Source organism: Chelonia mydas, chromosome 11, assembly GCF_015237465.2.
Source record: "Chelonia mydas isolate rCheMyd1 chromosome 11, rCheMyd1.pri.v2, whole genome shotgun sequence".
Taxonomy (NCBI): domain Eukaryota; kingdom Metazoa; phylum Chordata; order Testudines; family Cheloniidae; genus Chelonia; species Chelonia mydas.
The window spans coordinates 14,150,755-14,171,085 of NC_051251.2; the positions used below are offsets into that span (position 1 = coordinate 14,150,755).

A 20,331-nucleotide genomic window follows, 5' to 3' on the forward strand; every position below is an offset into this window, starting at 1 on the left:
GCTGTACACATGTGTCCAGAGACAAAGCGAGGCGCTCCGGCCCACAGGAAGAGTGCAGAGCCGGGTACTTTAAAAATAGCTGAATACACTAGCACGCTGAAGGAAGCTCAGACCAGGGACACAAGCCCTGCAGGGCCATCAGCCCCCCCGCCAGACCACGAGAGATCCCATTGCTTTTAAGACTGTTTCCCATAGGTCTAGCCATTCTCCTTTTAATGTTTCGAGGCTACTTTATTTTGCTCTTAACCATGAAGTTAATCACCTGTAGTCTTGAGGAATAACTGCACGAACAAGAAGTTTCTAAAGCGGCAAAACAACCAAGCCCGACTCACTGTGGCTGCTCAGTCTAACGAGAGACTGATTTGCTTTAGTATTCCTCACCCGCGCAGAAACAACAGTGATTTACGCAGCGGGCTCTTCCTCAGCATGACCGGGCAGTTTCAAAATCAGGGTCACGTTCGCTCCAGCTTTCCTTCTTCCCTCTTTGGTCTCCCCTTCTTTTATCCCCAGCACTGGCTTAACTCGCAGCAACTCCAAGTCCCTTTACATTCAGACGGCAACACTCCCACCCCCCTTTCTCCCGCAGTACCGAAGACGGAAATGCTCTGCACTTAACAGGAGTATTTTACGAAACAAACCAACTCTTCAACTCACTTTTAAAATAATGGTGGGTGGTGACAGAAATGAGCGTCCCGTCCCATTACAGTTTCCGCCATCGTAATAACGGGATGGTTTCACCGTTCAATTCCGATCGTTGCCTAAAGAAGTTGTCTTTTACAGTGAATCTTTTCTCTGGTGACAGGGAGTTGATGAATTCCCCCCAAACTATGTTTTCTTTGGCATAGGTCGTGTTGTCCTGCTTCCTCGTCTTAGAAGTAGCATGAAACGTGTCGTTATCTGTAGTGTTCTCTTTATCTTCTATCCGTCTTTATCTTCTAATCTTACCTATAATTTATCTGTCCTAGTCATATCTATCTACCTGTATCTCGCTGTGTGTTTGACATTGCCTCGAGTTATTACATTTTGTCTAGTTATCTGTGATCTCTTTTCAGCTGATCAGTGAATATGAAATGGAATGATTCCGAAACCGAAGGAATATGCGGAAATGTTTGTGCTTGTCAATAGTATAGAGAGAACTTTGTAAACACTGAGAAGTATCTCAGGTTTCAGCCGGGTTAGTCTGTATCCGTACACAGGAAAGGAGGACTTGTGGCATCTTAGAGACTAACAAAATGTATTTGTTAGTCTCTAAGGTGCCACAAGTCCTCCTTTTTTTGGAGAAGTATCTGTCTTTAAAATGATCTGAAATCTGCCTGTCCGACCCACACACCTCTCTACACTGCACAATCAATGAGCACGGCTCTATCACCACGCCAGGTGGAAAAAGTGACCAAGCGTTATTAAGCCCAGTTATCACGGCTCACAGGAGCATTGCCCACTAAAGGTCACTTTTTCAGCTCAAGGAGCAACAGTTTCCCGCTACAAAGTAAGCTCTAAATCTAGGCAATATGTACCCAAGGCTTCTAGCAGGCTGAGTCCAGTATAACTGAAACTGCCTGTTCTGTATGGCGAAGAAAAAAGCTGCCCTCTGGTAATTCTAGAGAAGAAAGGGCATCAATCTTCAGAGAAGAGAAGATGCGGTCCAAGATGCGGTGTGCGCAAAGAGAAGCAGAACCAGCCTATTCACACTATCATCCAGGTTGGGACCAGTTTGCGAGCAATAGCACCAAACTGTGTCGAAGTTTCTAGCCAAACAGATTGTAAATTCCAAGCCGTTCTTTTTAATATCAAACCATCGAGATTTTCAGTCTCCTGTTAGATCACCTACAAGCCCCGGGTGCCCATGTTTGTAACTAGTTTCTACCTAATGGTGTCAGAAATGAGGAACATTAGAACTGGTGTCGGGATACGGAATTCCCCAGCCATTCTTCCGAGGAGTCTCCCTTTGATGGAGGTGGGCCGATTTCTAGGGTGCAGATCCCGAGCTGTCTAACTTCCCCGGGAAAAAAGCTGGGGAGATGTTAGCTAGTAAAATCTGCTCCCAATGAACTCGATCCCCAAATTAGTTCAATCCCTAACTTGAGGAGAGAGTAAAACACCCCTTAGTTCAAAAATTCAAACCCCAACAAACAAAGACCTAATTACGTTGTAAAGGTATCAAAATAAATCCATTCAATTAACTAGTGAAGATAGTAAATCGGTCTGCCGTGCACCAATAACAGGTTTTTCAGACGGGGATGTTTTAATTGTTTCAGCTAAAGCCCAGATCTGCTGTAGGAACTGGTTCATGGGACAATGCGCGTTGCAGAATATCTCTTCCTGTTTTGGGGTGCTGAGGGTCGGAGTATGGGAGAGGCGGGAAAAAAGGAAGAAGTAACCGATTATCTGCTTTGACTTTCTCCTCCCTTTCCCCTTTCCACTTTGAAAGACTGCCTTCCTGTCCTCTCCTCTGGGGTTTTGGGGGAGTGGATCTATCACCATATTCTATTGTCGGTGGATAGATAGATCTGATTTCTGCATTAGGAAAGCGAAGGGTTTGGAGCTGTATTCTTGATCTTTTCTTTCTTAAACATTTCTTCCTACAGTGCGTTGTTAAGTCCAATTTCCTCTCTGTCTCTTTTTATTCTTTTGCCATTTAACTGACTTTTTAAATATCCAAATGAAACCCACCCTGGATAAAGTGAGATCAGATAATTAACTAATCTGCCAATCATTCTCTTGGAGTCTAGTCTGACTCCGAACCAGCTCTCTCCCTCTCCCTCTCTCTCTCTCTCTCTCTGATACGCTTTGATTTTTGAACGGCGTCTCCACATTGTTTAGAAGACGCCCCAGTGAAAAATTCACTAGCACTCTGAGGACCCTTTTTAAAGACTTCCTGCCTTACCGTTCACTGTCTTCCTACTTGTGTTCATCTTTTTAAATTTATTATTTCTGTTCCCACTGTGAAGTCATTTAATTTGTCAATTTTAACTGCCATTTGGTTACCTGACCACAGACGAATCCTCGTCGAACTTTACTCGGTATTTGTTCCTTGTCTATTGCCCTTCCCCTCTTTTGTGTGGGTCTCTAGCAACTCGAGCTTGTTTTACAGCTGATCCCATTGACTGGCTCATTGACATAATCAGAAAAAGACCGAAGAAAAGGATTCCCGCCAGATCCATACAGTATTGTTCACTTGACTGGGCATAGCTATTATCAGCACCAATCCTTAATCTTAAAATCCTTACGTATTTACAAGCAGGTCCTATATTATGGACCCTGCATGCCTTCCTTCGTTAGGCATTGGGGTTGCTCAAGGATCCAAGGCTCGATATGGGAAGGGATATGCAGTCCTGATCGATTATTACATCACTGATTGAATCCTGAGCGCTATACAAATGCTCTTCTAATTACACACTGTCCTGCTAAACATACATTGGATCCAGATTTTATGCTCATCAGGTAGAGTATTCCTAATGAACAGTCCTCAGATCTGGGTAAATTCAGAGGTAGGACCTGCTTCTAACGGTTGTCTAGTTATACAGGGTCAAAGAAAGAATTGTTAGAGTGCCGATGGCCAAGGGATAGAGTGGCTACATCACTAACCCAACATCTAATTCACTGTTTGTGCCCTCAGGAGCCATTCCCCAGGAGAGGAGAATTATTTGTCATGTGGTACACTCTCAGCAGTCTCCGATTAGGGGAGCCTTCAAGAAGCCTCATGCGAGGTAACTATTGGGAAAATGTTCGATACAAGAATCATGACGGCATGGAAAGAGTATTAAGCAATAACCTAAGGCTGTTCTCTACTATACAGACGCGCATACAACCCCAGTGTGTCAAAACATCTCTCTCTCTCTGACCCACTCAAACTTCTGAACGAGAATACTGATGCCTTTCTGCGCCTCCTCCAATTCCACGGATTTCAGCGAGCAAAATGCCGCCCGCCCGTCTCCGCGGACCGCCGACAGGTGGCGCTTTCCCCCCGCAAACTCGGAACCCGCTCGCGAGCAGGGTCCGCAACTGCAGAGCCCGGCGGATGTTACTGGCATCTAAGGCGGCTCTTCCATTGTGAGACAAGCCTAGCGCACGGGATCGGGCCTCAAAGGCAGGGGAAAGACGTGGCTGCTGCAATGTTTACCAACAAAGAGAGTGTTTAAAAGTGCTGACCGGGCGGAGTTCCCAAACGCCACGCGCATAAGTCACTACAAAACCCACGTACACATCTTTGCTGCGGGACGCCTCCACCCCACCTTCCACGGAACATTTCCTATTACTTTTTGTGAGAATTACGGATCCGGCAGCGTAATTTGCTCCAGACAAAAAATAAATGCAAGCAGACAGGAGTTTGCATGCTGTGTCTCTTTAGTACAGCAATATACATATATAGATAAAACAGCATCCCTTTAGTCATATTCCCTGGCTGGAACAACCCCTACCACGGAAAGGGCAAAGAGAAGACCAAATACAACACTTTCGCTTTGCTGCATTTACTTTTTTATTTTAGAAATTTGGAGACAGAGCGATTTTCCATTGCTGAAGTAATTGCCTGGGAGATAGGTTTCTTAATCTGTTCATACATTATTGACGTGTGCTCTAATATTTGGCTTGCTGCTTTTATTGCCAGAAGATCACGTACTAGACGCTTTTGCATAACAATTTTTAAAGAGGACACCCTCCTTATATCAAAAGTGGACGTGACTTGAATTTCGCTGACGTTGTCCCTAAAATGACCCAATTCCAGTTACTGCCACTGGGCAGCAGTAAAATTGCATAATTTGTCCAAGCAATAGACTTCTTTTGCTTTGCCTTTTGTGTTTATTTGTTTCTTTCTTTGTCACCAAAACACAACTGGAAAGCTTATTATTTCCTCGTGCTGCATTTTTCACACACACACAATACTTTGTGATCTTAATGGAAGTGGCATACAGCGAGCATCTAATACCAACAACATGTCTAATTAATGTACAAAGTTCAGAGCAATAACAATTTATACAAAGGAGTTTGATATAAAGAAACATCTCAGCGGTTGGCCAAGTTTCGCTCGCCGATGTTGAGAAATATTATTTTACCTTATGATACAAAGGTTTTGTTTTTCAAACAAAGACGAATATTTTAAAAAAATCAAAAGTGTGTTTGAGTGTCTTACTCAGATACACTGGCCAATTGAATTTCAGCACGAAGAAGGAAGTAACCACAAAGCACAACGTTTCAACACACATGCTAATAGTTCCCCATCCTAAACGTCTTTAATAAATCCACAATAGCCTCTTTCAGAGTAGCAGCCGTGTTAGTCTGTGTCTGCAAAAAGAAAAGGAGGACTTGTGGCACCTTAGAGACTAACAAATTTGTTAGTCTCTAAGGTGCCACAATAACCTCTTTGTGTATGAAGGTGAGATATATGGTGTGGGGTTTTTTAAAGTACGATATGCAGCTGTTTGTGTACAAACGCGCGCGCGCACACACACACACACACACACACACTTCTCAGTTCCTGGTCCTGTACTCCCCACTCAGGGCAGAAATCCCATTGATTTAAGTGACTTCATTGAAAGTAATGAAATTAGCATGTAATGAAACTGGATCCATTGTTTTGCAATAACACGTACAAATTTCAAATTAAAGAGCCAATTTGAATGGGACGTGCTTGGCAAGGGGCCCTCATCTCTTTTCCAAGGGAAACAAACAAACAAACAAACACATTCCGCAGCTGATCATTGACTGGGTTGCAGTGGAGAAATGGTCTCTTCCTAGCCCTGCTAATGATAAGACTTCGGGAAGGGAGAACAAAAGAGCACTTTAAACACGATATTTTCAGACAGAAGTGATTTTGTTTAGGACGCTGTTTCTAAAAATAAAAAGGTTACGATGACATTAAGAAAATAAATAGAAAACCCATGTTGGTTATCGCGAGCCAGGCAGCGTTTAGTTCCTGCGTGCCTTCGGGCTTTGAAAGACCACACCTGAAAACTGGAGAAGGATCCCGGTGCTCGGAATTCCGGCTATTTCAAGACTAGCCGAAAGAGCATCGCTCGATTTGGCCAGCGCAAGAACTTTCCACCACGCCTCGCCTACAGGGCGTCCTGCGGCTTGCGAGCCTAGCGCGACGCTGGGCAGGCACTTCCAGGGTGCCTTTCTCCGCCTTGAACCGACGCGACCCCCCTGCCCGTCCCACAAGAGGGTGTCGCAAATGAATTTTGATTTCTGTGTAATGAAGAGGAAATTGTAACGTGTTCAGGGATGATTTTCTAAAACAATGCAATATTTGCATGTGGGTGTGCATACACGTATATGTGAACCTATGTGTGTATATATGCACACACATATACCCTATAAGCACTAGGGACATCTATGGATCTATATACACCCGTGTGTATATAGATCTAATGTAATAAATATGGTGCTTACACACACACACACACACACAGAGCCTGTGCAGCTAACGAAGAGAGGAGCTTACAACATCTCTGCTCTAAGCCTTGCAGGTGACAAGTGCTGGGAGCTGCAGTCCTGAAAGTGGAAGGAGCTTGTTGACAAAAAGGACCGTGCACCCACTTGAAGGCTTGGGGTGTGTGTGTGTGTGTGGTAGTGGTGGTGGTGGTGGGGGGGGGGGGGGGGGTAGTGAGAAGGCATCTTCAATTCCCGGAGCAAAGATAAGAGGCATTGCAAAGGTAATGAACTCCGATTATTACAGACTCGATCCCCTTTCTCCCATGTAAACGGCTTGACAGTAGTGGGCTTTATCTCAGACACCCTCGCTTGCACCGGGTCTCTGTTAGAACAGAGTACCCTGGATCCACACTGAGCAGCAACTCCTGCAATCTAACCAGCACCTATTTTAAGGGAGGCGTCTCTGAGGAAGGGACCTCTACAGTGTTGAGATAAAGAAACTAGCTGTTGCAAAATTAGCCTCAAATCCTTTAAATTCTTATTCTTCCTTTACAGTCACAGCAGCATAGTGGGGGCATAGACACAGAAGGCTGGAAGGAAATTGAAAACATATTTAAAAATGTAAATGAGATTAGCCAATCTGACACTGTTCAAAGGGTATAATGAGGTGCACATAGGCATCAATTTAATGAAGCAAAGATGAAGGATTAATGCAGACTGAAATCAAGCTAAAACTTTAAGCCAGTATTTATAATGTATTTAGCGATGGGACCAAAGTATCTGACACAATATAGAGAAAGGCCCATGCTGTGTACATTAAAACAGACTCTCAGTGAGGCAGATTGGGCTGGGGAAGGCCATGGAAACTGTTCGCCTTTCGGGATCATGTTGCTCCCTCGGATGTATTTCTTCTTGCGCCATCGGCGGAGAAGCATTTCCAGTGGTAGCATTTCCAGGTGCCTCGTGCTGCCATCAGCAAGGGGGGAGGAAGGGGATCCTGATGTGGGGGAAAACTTGCAAGAACAGATGGGCAGGATGGCTCCAGTCAGTCCATTGGAAATCGACAAGAAAAGGATTTTTGTTCAACCCCCCCCCGCCCCCAAACAATAATAACGGATCTAGTTAGAAAGCAAACAAACTAGTAAAAAAAAAAAAAAAGCCACTTTTTCAGGAGAGATCCTTTGGGCGGAAAAATAAAATCAAATCTCTCCCTTTTCCTTCAGGCTGCTGTAAACTGAAGCTCAAGGGGCATTTCCAGGATGCCCACAGCGAGTGGAAGTGGCCGTGCCTGATAATTGGTTCATTACTGTATTGCACACAAACACTCCCTGAACATGGAGTTAGGGTAGACCTTCCCATCCGGCTACTTAGCTGAACCCCAGCTGGGACGTTAGAGAGAAGGGGCTCGACCAGTTTAGAGAGATCTCAGGGAGAGCGGTAATCATCTGAAATCAAACTAACCACCGGCCCGCTAACACTGCATTTATTCCATAGGTATTAGCCGCTCCCCCCAAAGCTTATAGCCAGGCTGTTTCAGATATCTATTTACAAACGAATTACCCTGCTATTATTGCTTTCAAATGAAGACTGAATCCCCAAGCGATAATTGAATTAGTCTATTGAAAAGACTGTCAGGTACAATGACGTGGTATATCCCGCACATTTCCCAGGGTCTATAGGCTTTGGGGACCCAGAATGTATAGTCTGACCTTACAGCTCATAATAATAATGCTGCGCTTGTAGCAGAAATCTATTCGCATTCACTTTTAACAAAACCTCTGGTCAGCCAGTCCCTGTAGGAAGGATGAAATCTATTGTATTAGAACAACTCATTTATGTCCTTCAGCAAAGGCCCCAACGAGATCTGATCTAGACCTATAAATAGGATTATCACAGTGTATATTAAACGCGTTCATATACTTTCTCCCTCCTATAAGACACCGAGAGAAATACAGTGTTTTTTGCACGTTTGCAGTAACAACAACAACAATAATAATAATGACCAGAAGAAGAATTTTCAAAGACGCTGCAAATCGTGAAGGCTTGCATTGTGTTGCAGTGACAATGCACACCAACACACACACACAAATGGGAATGCGCTAATTATGTACCGAAAAAGAGAAATGGCATTTACCTTTATAGCTCAATTTACTTCCAAACTACTGTCCTAGGAAGAAGGGATATTTATATCAGCACCCGTTACCCAAATATTTGGATTGTGACATCTAGTCATACATAGTCCCTTTTAAAAAGTCAAAGCATCCCCTCCTCGCATTTTGATCTATTTATCCACGCAAAGGATTGGCGTTATAATTTTCCCGTATTCCTCTAAGAACTCACAGAGGAAATGAACCAGGGAAAAACCGAAAATACCGGTCATTTTAGGACGGAAGACCACGATCGTTTTAAAGCTCTGTTTTTTTTGTTTCCAAACACGGAGCTCTATTTTAGAAGAACGCCTTATGAGCTTTGGTAGTTAGATCGAAATCACAGCGAGTGCGCAATTAATATGTCGCCAAATTATTAGAAAGGATTCAAACCATCCTCCAAGTGATTTGAAAGGGAGATTTAATGAGCTAAGGAGAAGTGCTATTGGAGTGCCTTAAAAAAACATCCTCCATGTGTTATGTGTTTGCGAAAACACCCTCTGAAGAATATGATGATACAAATGCAGCCTGGACTAAAATGACATAGGTAAGTTTAGGAGGGAACTTTCCATCTGGACTTATATAACAAGCGATTTGTAGTTCCTGCTTTAAGATAATGTGTAGATATATTACTTCCATTGCTGTGACTATCTGCTAGCCAGCGTGGAATAGCTAATCTAATCTATCTCTCTCTATCTGATAGTGGTAGAAAAATACCAAGCTTTGAAATATAGTTAGTCTCTTCCTTTTGCTCCAGCCCCCTCCTCGCTCATCCGCTATGACACACACACACCCCCTTATCCACACACAAACCTACTCGATTTATATACAATCCCCTAAAATCCAGAATAAATTCTTTCTAGATGAGGAGGGGGGAAGCATTCGAAATTAGCTAGTCCCCTCCATATACACACACAAAAAAGAAAATTAAAGAGTTAAAGCCTTCGATCTCTCTCTCCCCCCCTTCTCTTTTAACCCAATTTTGGAACATTTAAAGATGGGTGTGTGTATTGTATTCCATAATAAAAGCTATAGGCCGCCAGCGCATTTATCATCCCATTACTGTAACAAATCCGGGCTCCCAATACATGAAAGGTAAAATGAATTACCGACGTTAAGCCGTCAATAAAGTCATTTCTGTAAATGGTGTCTCCAAAGGACTGCAGCATTATTCAACTAGCTTTATCAGCAGCTGGGAAATTACGTGGAGGAGCTCGTAGCGTGTAATATGGCCCTGCTTACTTTGATTAAGCGTCTTGCCAGGGAATAGTGACAGTGCTTTTGACCAGGTTTTATTCGCCGTCCTGTGATGAACGCCAAGCTGATCAGGCGGAATGAAGAGTAATTAAAACCTATAAATTATCTTTTGCAGCCCTTCTCAAGGCGTCTCTTGCAGGCGAGATAAGGCAGCCAGCACCCATTTAGAGCTCTGAAAGGGACTGGAGCTCACAAAGGCTACGTGGCTAAATGGGATATTGATAGTGTCCTAATTAGAATTTAATTAAGTACCCACGCTCGCTTTTGGGATAAAGATTTCAATTTTGCTAACTTAAATATAAATAAACCCAATTTCGGCGCGAGTAAATGATCTGATATTGTGAATGCATGGGGCTTTAACATTCATTTAATTGGGGATCAGGATATTGATTCCAGTGCTGATTGTGTTATGCCAGCTATTATTTTAGAAGGGATTGTGTGGCTGGAGGTAACAATTTGGCAATGTTTCCCCTATAGGGAAAATAACCAACTGTGCCTTGCGTATATATACAAAATGCGCGCACACACCCACACACAAAACAGCTCCCCGAAAAGCATCGGACCCTTTTTCGGACACTGTCAGGCATCGAATTCAATTATTGGTAACAATGACCTCTTTCAATTACACCCTTCTGGTTTATGTAGTCCCATCCCATCCAAACGCCCTGCCGCTCTGTCCAAAGCAACTTCAGTTATTTGTCAGCACTGGGTTAGGACTCTGACTGCTCGCTGCTTTGACTGACTCCGCCAGGTTTACACACACACACACACAAAAAAAAAAAAAAAAAAAAAGCAAAGCGAGATTGAAACGATCAAAGCTGATTTCTAAATTACGAGTCAATCAGCGGAGGGAACAGGGAGTTATTTAATAATAAAAAAAATATTTCACGTCACGTGACGCAAAGCGCTGTAAACAGGGTCCCACTTCGTTATCCCTGCAGACCCGAAGGTGTATAATGTTTGTGAGCGGCTGACACAGATGTAGACACCAATTCTGCATCCTTGCAAGACCCGAACCTCGAGTCCATGACCCACTCCATCTGCAATTTGTTTTTAGAATTCATTCCTAACATTAAGACAACAATTTCCATCTTTCGCTGGCGGTGCAAACTTTCCTGCGACGTCAGAAAGGACCAGACCTGGGAAATACTATTTCAAACCACCATGTGAAAAACAAAATGACAAAGGACAGTTATCAATAACGCCTGCAGATATAAGCAGAAAACGGCCGATGTTTGCAGTTTGTTTTGACTAAATAACCCTGTTTGAATTATTTTGTGTAAGAGCAATCTGGAAACTTAACTTGAAAAAAAAAAAGACGATGAATAGCTAGTTTAAATAAGGTGATAGAGGAACTGGACGTGTAGTAATTTTGTAACTTTGTATTCATTCATACATCTTCAAAATACTCCCAACGCCGAGCCAACACTGAATTCACCACGTCAGTTATGTTTTAATTCTACTGGTTATGGAACAAAATGGTTATTCGCTTCTGTGTCTAAATGTTTATAAACTTGTCCATCACAGGTGGGAAAATACATAAACATTAGCAAAAACTTTGCACGAGCATTTTGAATCACAGACTTTATGTTCCTGGAGTATTAACTCAAACGCTAACATTAAGGTTAAGATATTTATAAATTAATTTTTAGAAATTATTAGCTCCGGAAAACTATAGATCCACTGTTGTTGTTTTTGTTGTTAATACATTTAACCTGCCTGTTTAGTTCAGTAGAACCCCTGAGAACCTCATCTACTGTTGCAAAAAAGGATGTCACAAATTCATCTCTAACCTGTCTCATAACATTCAGGAAAAAAACAAAATAATAAAAAATAAACCCACCCCAATTTTGCAATTACTTTTTTTTTCTTTTAAAAAAGTTTCAACATGAGACAAATCAAGACACCCAACTCTCTCTCTCTCTCTCTTTAATAACTTGTTCTCCGACAATAATAGCAACGAAAATAAAGTGGAGAGGAGTTTTTGAGAAAGAAAGAAAGAAAGAAAGAAAGAAAGAAAGAAAGAAAGAAAGAAAGAAAATCACTTTTACGAAGTATTTGCCATCAACACTTCCAGTGCCTGCCTGTCGCATGGGTTAAACACGTACGTAATCCTACATTACTTGAACAAGTTGTTTATGGAGTTGATTTTATATTTGCTTCCAGCAAATATAAATAAATAAATAGCCCCACGCGGGGGTGGGTGGGAGCAGCGCCTGGGATGGATGCGCAGGGAAGAGCGCTGAACTCCCTCTGATTTATCCAACCCCACGGATTATTTATCCGCAAAGTTCCGAGGCATGCGATTGGCGGACGTCAGGGGTCTCGGAGAGATCTCCCGTTCCCCATTGGCTCGTTCCACGTGCGGGCCAGCCTCACGTGCTTCCGGTTCGAATGAAAAAAGTGTGGCTGAGCGATTTTTTAGGGAGAGTTTGTTGCAAAGATCGGAGCTGTCAGAGATTTGCTTAAAAAAAATTAAAAAAAAAAAAAATACCCAGGCGCTGTGCAAGCTGGCGCTGGAAGGCTCTGCCAAGCCTGATCTGTGGGCAAAGCAGAGTATGACACTTGGGGAAATCAAAACCTACAGTATTTGTAGGCAGATGGGTAGATTTTAAAGGCGATTCGGGGGGGGGGGGCGGGTGTGGGGGGGGAAAGCTGCTTTGTTCTTTTATTTTATTGGGTGGTGGTGGAAATAGCAGGTAATTGCAAACGAATCCAAAACCCAATTCGCTCCAGTGTCTCCGTGCTTTTGGATCTAGCTGCCTTAAAAAAAACAACAACAACAACAAGCAAACAAACCCCACCACCAACCCATCTCTCTAGGTCAGATCCAAGCCAACAAGTGGATTTTATTTGTGGGTGTTTTTTTTTTCACCCCACCACCCACTGGGGTGGGAATAAAAAGCGCGTGTCGGGGGGCGGGGGGGAGGGAAAGGCAGCGATCTCCGTGGCGGGGGCTGATTATGGAAGAGCAGCCGGACAGTAAAAGTCACCGAGACTCTGCTACCACCACCAGCACCACCAGCACCAGCGGCAGCGGCAGCAGCGATGGAGAAAGCGTCCCCGTCTCCCCCAGCCACGCGCCTTCCTCGCCCGCAGCGCCCTGCCTCCTGCCCATGCCCCACCACCACCAGCCGCCGCCGCAGCCCCATCGCACCACCAACTTTTTCATCGACAACATCTTGAGGCCGGACTTTGGCTGCAAGAAAGAGACGCTGCTGATCGTCGGCGGAGCGGCGGCGGCAGGAGGAGGAGGAGGAGGAGGAGGTGGTGGCGGCGGCGGCGGCGGCCGGGACAGAGACCGAGATCGCGGTCAGACACCAGGTAGAGAAAACGCCAACCCACTGATAACGAGGCCATCCAACCCGTCCTCTCTCCTTTGCCCGGATTCAAACTGTAACCCCGACAGCTCCTCCTCGGCGCCTCCTGCTGCAGCTGCTGCCTCTAAAGCGAACCCCGCCGCGGCAGCAGCAGCGGTAGCGGCCGCCAAGCCACCCTCCGAAGGGAGTGGAACTAACCCGGCGAAGTATGGGGAGCGCGCCAACCCCGCCATCCTGCTCATGGGCTCTAATAATGGAGGACCTGTTGTAAAGAGCGATTCTCAGCAGCCTCTAGTATGGCCTGCCTGGGTTTACTGCACTAGGTATTCAGACAGACCGTCTTCGGGTAAGAACCACTTCGCTGATCGCATCGGTTAGCTGTTACCTAATACGCCGTGGCTTTTCTTTTTTCTCTCCCCCTCCCATCCCACACTCCCTTCTTTAGCGTCTGTAGGTTTTTTATTTTTTATTTGTATTTAAAAAAAAAGAGCAATGCTATAGAGTTTGCTTTAGGAGCCTATTCCGAGCGTGGGGGTGTTTGGGTCACACAGCCAAGCCCTCCGCGCTCGGGATTACATGATTTGGGGTGGGGGGCACGGGGAAATCTTTTCCTCTTGCCCCAACTTTCCGCCCCCCCCCCGTAAACTCCCGAATTCTGATGCAGGAGGCGGGATCTGGCATATTTCACCGGGGGGGGGGGGGCTTTTTATTCCGATTCTGTTGGGACTGGGAGTACAGATACAGTAGCTGTGAAGCAAGGCAGTAGATTTTTTATTTTTATTGTGTGCTGATGAGTGGGGGGGGGGGGAGATGGGAGGGGGAGATCAGAGACACATGTTGAACGTATTATATATTTGAAAGGGTGTTGGGGGTGGGGTACGGTTCTGAAAGGCAGAAAGAAGGGGCGGATGAGAGAAATGCTTTCAGGCAAAAATGTTTCTGTTATGGGAAAACAAAATGGGCCTCTCCGGGAGCAAAAGAAAACCAGGCCTCTAGGTCGCATATTGACAAGCGGGGTTTTATGTTCGTTCTAGTTTTTAGCGGCCAAGGAGCTTTCTTTTCTTAAGGATAATATCTGCTATTGTTTGGGGAATTTATTTCCCCCTCCCCCTCTCAAAAAAGATGGGAAGAAAATATTCTGAAACAAAGAAAAAGAAAAAACAAGATCAGATTCTCTGGGACCGGAGATATTTCTGCTGCTGCTTGTTATTTTCATGCAAGTCCCTTTAGCGTTCCGTTTGCTTATTTTAATTATGTTGACGTGGAGCAAATCAGGTGACCCGGGTCACTTTTAAAGGGTCTCCCAGAATTATCTCCCAGTCCAGCTTGTGGCTAGAGGAGAGGAATGTAGATCAGACTGCTCCGGAAAAGTCCCGGGCAAGGAAGTTCCCCAACGAGACAGCGTTTCTGTCCGCAAACCCTCGTCCAAACCGGCGGGGGTGGGGGAGAGTAAGCTTAATAATAAAACAGAATAAGAATCAACCCACTTTGGTGGGAGCAAGGGCCAGGGCCGGGGAAGGCAGAGGAGTGGCGAGCTAGCCCAAATGCCCGGCTGGTGGCTAGCTAACTCGCGCTCTCTTGTGCTCCTTCCCTTTATTAGCTCCGTCCACGGAAAGTGATCAATTTGCTGCTATCAGCCAGAGTCATCTAGATTCCCACTGTTATTGACACGTCCAGCGACTTGAAACTCAGAAAAGCCAGTTTGATTGACTAAACGGATTGATTGAGTTGTCAGGCTCTTGCCTTCCTAGCTCTCGGCCCTGGGCAGGGCAATGATTTTATTACCATTTCCCAATGCCGCCACATGCAAAGTATTTTACACTTTCCTTTTGCAAAATCTCCTCTCTGGCACCCAGTCCCAGAGACCTCCGCTGGGAATGTGCACCGTTCTCTTTGTTGCGCTTGGCTCTGGCCCTATGTTCCCCTGACTGGTATGTGGTGCAGCTCTGGCTAGCCCAGGACTAGGGGCTGAATGTATCTATAACTGTATCTAGGTATAAGTGTATATATCGTCCCCCCCCCCCCCCTCAGAATTGCTGTTTTATTACAATGGCAAATTTCAGTTTCGAAGGGGAAAGGAGCTGAGATCAGATCGGTGCAATTTTTTCAAAGCAGGCTCTGAAGGGTCTGGAACAACCAGGAGATAATGTGATAAGAGATTTATTACCCCCCCTTTAGTAAACTGGATAAAGCGGGGATTAATATATATTAATATATATTCCCCCGGGTTCCCTAAACGTGCCCTGAGATCTCTGAGACAAACAAACCAGCCCTGTGAGATGAGCTTTAGGCCTACTCTCAGCTAGGAAGCCTACTGTCTTCCTCCCCTAGGTATCTGGGACTGTGGGTGGATGGGTGGGTGTGGGGAGACTCTCTCCTAAAATTTGGATTCCCCAGCTCTTGACCTGCTTTGGATCAAAACCTTGAGGTTTTCAGAAATTGTTTTAAATTCCTCCCTAAAAAAACCCCTTTCACAGGATTTGTTTGGAAGTCAAAATGCAACAGCCTGCAAAGCCAGCCTTATGCTTTCCATCCTCTTGGACTTACCCTTTATCAATCTGTTTCTAGATGACTACATGTCAGCTCTAAGCATTCACCTTGCCTTTGGGAATACTTTTCTGGTGCCAGAGCCTTTTATTTTTATGCCCGCACATACTATCGGTGTTTAAAGTTCAGAGGTTTCCATTTATACCTTTAAAGAAAGGCCCGAAAAGCCTGATTTGACCATTAATAAGGGGAGGGTTTCCAATGAGACTATAAACAGGAGAAGTAACTCATTCGGATGATCCAAGTGTCCTGCCGAGAGAGGCAGAACTGAAATATACAATCTGCAATCCATTTAAAACGCATTCCACACGGATACAAATGTGCGTTTCCCCGTATTCATTATAATATCCCCACTTCTCTTTAGAAACAGAGGGAAAGGGAGAGGAGGGAGATTTTCTGTTACATTAACATCTATAAAGCCAATGGATTTGAACAGTCACTCGGACGAGTGACGGAATAAATACCATTTACTCTGCAATAATGCGCACGCCGCCCTGAAAACAGGAGCGATCCAGAATGAGCTTGTTCGTTAACGGTGGCGATTCTTCATTGTGATCGTTTTTAGTATTAGTTTGTACTAACACACTAGGCGGCAGGGGAAGTATTTCCATTTCTCTGCAGGGCTTGTCTAAAATTCGTGTTCGTCAACACTGAGCAAGGTGGTGGGGGATTTTCCAGGACCGCGGGGCCAGTTTAGATTAGAGGGGCACTTTTCTTCCAGCTAGCCCAAAGCTAGCTGTGTGTGGAGCAATCCCTCCGGCTTCAGTTAGTAGTTTGAATGTATTTATCAGAGGGGTGTGGAGGAGCGCGCTCCGCAAATGAATCACACTTTGCTGTTCCAACTCCTTGGGTTAACGGAACCCCCCTTAGGTGGCGTGTTCAGAGACAGCGTAGCGTGTGTGTGTGTGTGTGTGTGTGTTTGTGTATCTATCTTTTGTGCAACGGCGTCTCCTCGTCTTGACTTGACGGCACCCTCTTTGCAAGTGGGGCGCGCTCTGGTACAGCCCTCCCCAATAGCTACCCCGCAAAAGAAGCGCGATAGGACGCCCGAGATAGAATTCGTTTCCTTTTGTAACGGATTAGTCGAGGACATGGGGGCAAATGGGGTATTTTCGCAGGATCAGGCGTTCAGAGTTGACCGAAAAAGGAAAGGTGATGTTTGGTGCGCCTCCCCTCAGGTTTGCAGAACGGCAAGAGATATCTCTGATTATTTCACAGAGGGTTGCAAAACATTAAGTTTGCGGTCTAAATATTCGCAGGGGTTTATTTGAGCTCTCGGATTCCGGAATTTTAAATTAAAACAGAGAATCTTCAGACAGTCTGTTTCTGTGCTGTCTGGCCTGTCATGATCCTTTTGCTTTAAAAAGATCTTACGAGTGGAATGGAGTTTGTTGGGGGCACATCAATGGGTTTTATATTTTCATCCCCGCGTCCGTTTCATTTGAAGCGGTGGGTGTGTGTGTGTGGGGCAAATACAAAGATTTGTCCTGTCACGATCTACGATATACATGTTTCGAGTTATCCAGTTTTGCCCAAACAAAACAGACTTTCTTACCTACACCACGGAGACTAGATTTGGAGTAACACAAATAAAGAGGCTCACAAATAGACTAATGGTAATACATTAGCTCACCTCCTATTAGTTATTATTCTGGGTAGATTATTTGGTCCTTTTAAATCAGTGCCGAAGCTCATTGTGCCCTCCGTATATTTATCTAGGGCCAAAACTCAGCGAATTTTCCGTGTAGGGTCCCTCTATAATGAGAATTAACTGCTAAAACCCTCGTACCACTGCTGGTTTTAACTTGCCAGGTTTTTCCCCAACTTAGCCTTTATTCTGAACAGAAACGTGAATTACACTGTGAGTAGGTGAGGGGGGAAGAAACACCTTCCCCCCAAACAACCCCCTCATCACCCACTATAGAAAGCAATTTGATGGCCTGCTTTTGGCGGCCATTATTTTTTTTTGAAGGGGGGGGGAGAAAAATGAATAAGTCGGCCATTTTTATTGCAAACTGATCCCAATGAGAAGGCTCTCCCTCAAGGACAGGGCAGAGGGGTATGGGAATAAAGCAAATGCTGGGCAAGCGGGGGGCTGCGCCCCGTGAGGAGGAAGCTTTGCCCAGGGGTGAGGAACGGAGGGATCGCACGTCTCACATCCGAGGATGCATTTCAAACAGCTGTCCCCCCTTTTTTCTCTCTTCTCCTCCTCCCCGCCCCCCTGTTTCTGTCGGTCTCTGTCCCTAGGTCCGCGGACCCGGAAACTGAAGAAGAAGAAGAACGAGAAGGAGGACAAGCGGCCTCGAACAGCCTTCACTGCCGAGCAGCTGCAGAGACTCAAGGCGGAGTTCCAGGCCAACCGCTACATCACGGAGCAGAGGCGGCAGACCCTGGCCCAGGAACTCAGCCTGAACGAATCCCAGATCAAGATCTGGTTCCAGAACAAGCGGGCCAAAATCAAGAAAGCCACGGGCATCAAGAACGGCCTGGCTCTTCATCTCATGGCCCAGGGACTGTACAACCATTCCACGACCACGGTGCAGGACAAAGAGGAGAGCGAGTAGTCAGCACCCCCCCGCCCCAGTCCGCATTGATTATTATTAATTATTATTATTATTATTATTGCCAGGAAAGGAAAATAAAATAAAAAGGACTTAACAGTGAAAAGTGACATACTGAAGGGGACTTTGGACAGGTGCTATTTAAAATCAAATCTATTGTCTATCCATAGTATAAGGACTCCAATTAAAAAAAAAAACCCGAACACTTACAAAAATTATCTCTATATAGCCAAACATCATATGACCTTGTATATATTTAATTTCAGGTAAGAAATATGTGTAGCGATCTCTATTTGCTGGACAGTTTCTCTTCCTCTCTGTCTCTCTTTTGTTTGTTTTTTTGTTTGTTTTCTTTTTCTGATGTCGTTGCCTCTTGTTTTCAAGTAAATGTCTGACTCCCGAATTTTTCTTTTATTTTTCGTGTGAATTTCCGTCTCCCCCCCCCTCCCCGAAGAATTGGATCCACTGACTGCGAGCCTGAACCCGCCGCTACAAGCCAAAGATTTTATTATGTTCAGAAATCTGTAGTCTGAAATAAAGTGTAGACTGTGTTCAGGATACAGACTGGCTGTTCTTATTTACATATATAGTCACAGTTTGATGATTTGTGTGGTTTTTTTTTTAATTGATTAGGATAGCGATTGGCTAACCACCCTTACAGAAAGTGCGAATCAATTTTTAGTTCCAAACGGAACCCTTTAGAAATCGGAGCTACTGTTTAATTTGGCTGGTTGCTTTGTGGCCACTGGTTAATGTGTGAAGTCAGTGGTAATTGTGTGTCCCGGTGACTCTGCCATGAAATTGCCAAGCACACTACTGTCTTACTCAAAAAGGAAGGTGGGTTTTTTTTTTTAAATCTAAATCACGCCTCAGTCGTCGTCGTCCTCTGCTCTCACCCCCCCCCCCCCCGCTTTTCTTTTGCTTTTTTACAGGACATAAAACCCACCTCATGATAACACATCAGCTGCACCTTCAGGAAAATGTCATGCAGCCTTCTGGATGTTTAGGGCTCCAGAACGTGTTGAAAAGGAATTTGTCTGACAGCTCCTTGAGATCAGTGTCGTCCCATATTGAATTTCCACAGAGGAGTTGTGTGGTTTTTTTTTTCCAGGGCAGGATACAGAGGCTAGAGTGAAAACGATCATTACTTTGCAGTCGGTTGCTTAGCAGCATCTCCTAATGAATGGTACTTTCACTCTGTCCTCAGCCTTTATCTCAGCCATTTCAGTTTTAAAGTAAATCCAGTCACTTAAGGGACTTTAAAAAAAATCACCACCACACCCACGGAAATTATTTCATGGGGGCGGGAGGGAGGCCACAAGACGGCCATTGAATTAACAGTATGACCAGATGGGTAAATTCTGCTCTCAACAGACCGTCGTATTAAGAGGAGAAGTCAGGTTTAATTTGGCTGGTTGCTTTGTGGCCACTGGTTAATGTGTGAAGTCAGTAGTAATTGTGTGTCCCGGTGACTGTGCCATGAAATGGCTCAGAGAGGACGCCGCACTGTTTGCATTTTTTTGTCCTGAACATTTTATGCGGTTTCTTCATTGTGAATTTTTTTTTAAAGACTTCTCCGGCCTTTTCCTCTGTTTCACCTACTGATCTGAGAGTGTGTGTCTGCAACATGGACCCAGCCCTTCCTCTCAGTGCATCAGTTGGACGAAATGCCTCCTCACCTTTCTGGTTCCTTGGGTTACATCCCGTCCCCCCCTCCCCTTTTGTCTTGTCTTCACCCTGCAACGGTTTGAATTTGGCAAAACTCCGGGGCAGGCATGAATACACAGGAAGGGTAGGAAATTATAGAAAATAAATGTAATCACAGGTTACTGAGCGTAAGTATAGCATTCATATGTTAAGTTTTGGTTCAATATGAAACCATAATAATTACTGGCTTTTCGCAGAGTGTATGCGCGTTTACCACACAGGGCTTGGACCCACAGGGTAGCAAAAATGCCTCAGCTCAATGTGTGCGATCCAATTTATAAATCCAACCACGCAACTTTTATGAAGCTCACCGAGTGTATAAAATATACCTAGAGCGCCCTAGGTGTTAGCAGAAAACAACGGCAGAACTCCGCATAGAAACTTCATACTCATAGCGGGTCTATTTCTTTAGTCCGAATCCGC

The 20,331-nt window shown here is 44.8% G+C and overlaps 1 protein-coding gene across 1 annotated transcript; it reads left to right on the top strand.

Moving 5' to 3' along the window:
- Positions 1-12,047: 12,047 nt before the first annotated feature.
- Positions 12,048-19,539, top strand: EN1 (engrailed homeobox 1). The gene is made up of 2 exons (XM_007057062.4): positions 12,048-13,439; positions 17,888-19,539. The coding sequence occupies exons 1-2, from the start codon at positions 12,737-12,739 to the stop codon at positions 18,202-18,204; spliced, it is 1,020 nt and encodes a 339-aa protein (XP_007057124.3). The 5' UTR covers positions 12,048-12,736; the 3' UTR covers positions 18,205-19,539.
- Positions 19,540-20,331: the final 792 nt, after the last annotated feature.

Excerpts from the sequence above, each read along its gene's own strand:
- EN1 (XM_007057062.4), top strand. The coding sequence starts at position 12,737 with ATGGAAGAGCAGCCGGACAGTAAAAGTCACCGAGACTCTGCTACCACC. Across the intron at positions 13,440-17,887 it reads TTCAGACAGACCGTCTTCGG|GTCCGCGGACCCGGAAACTG; the intron begins GTAAGAACCACT and ends CTCTGTCCCTAG.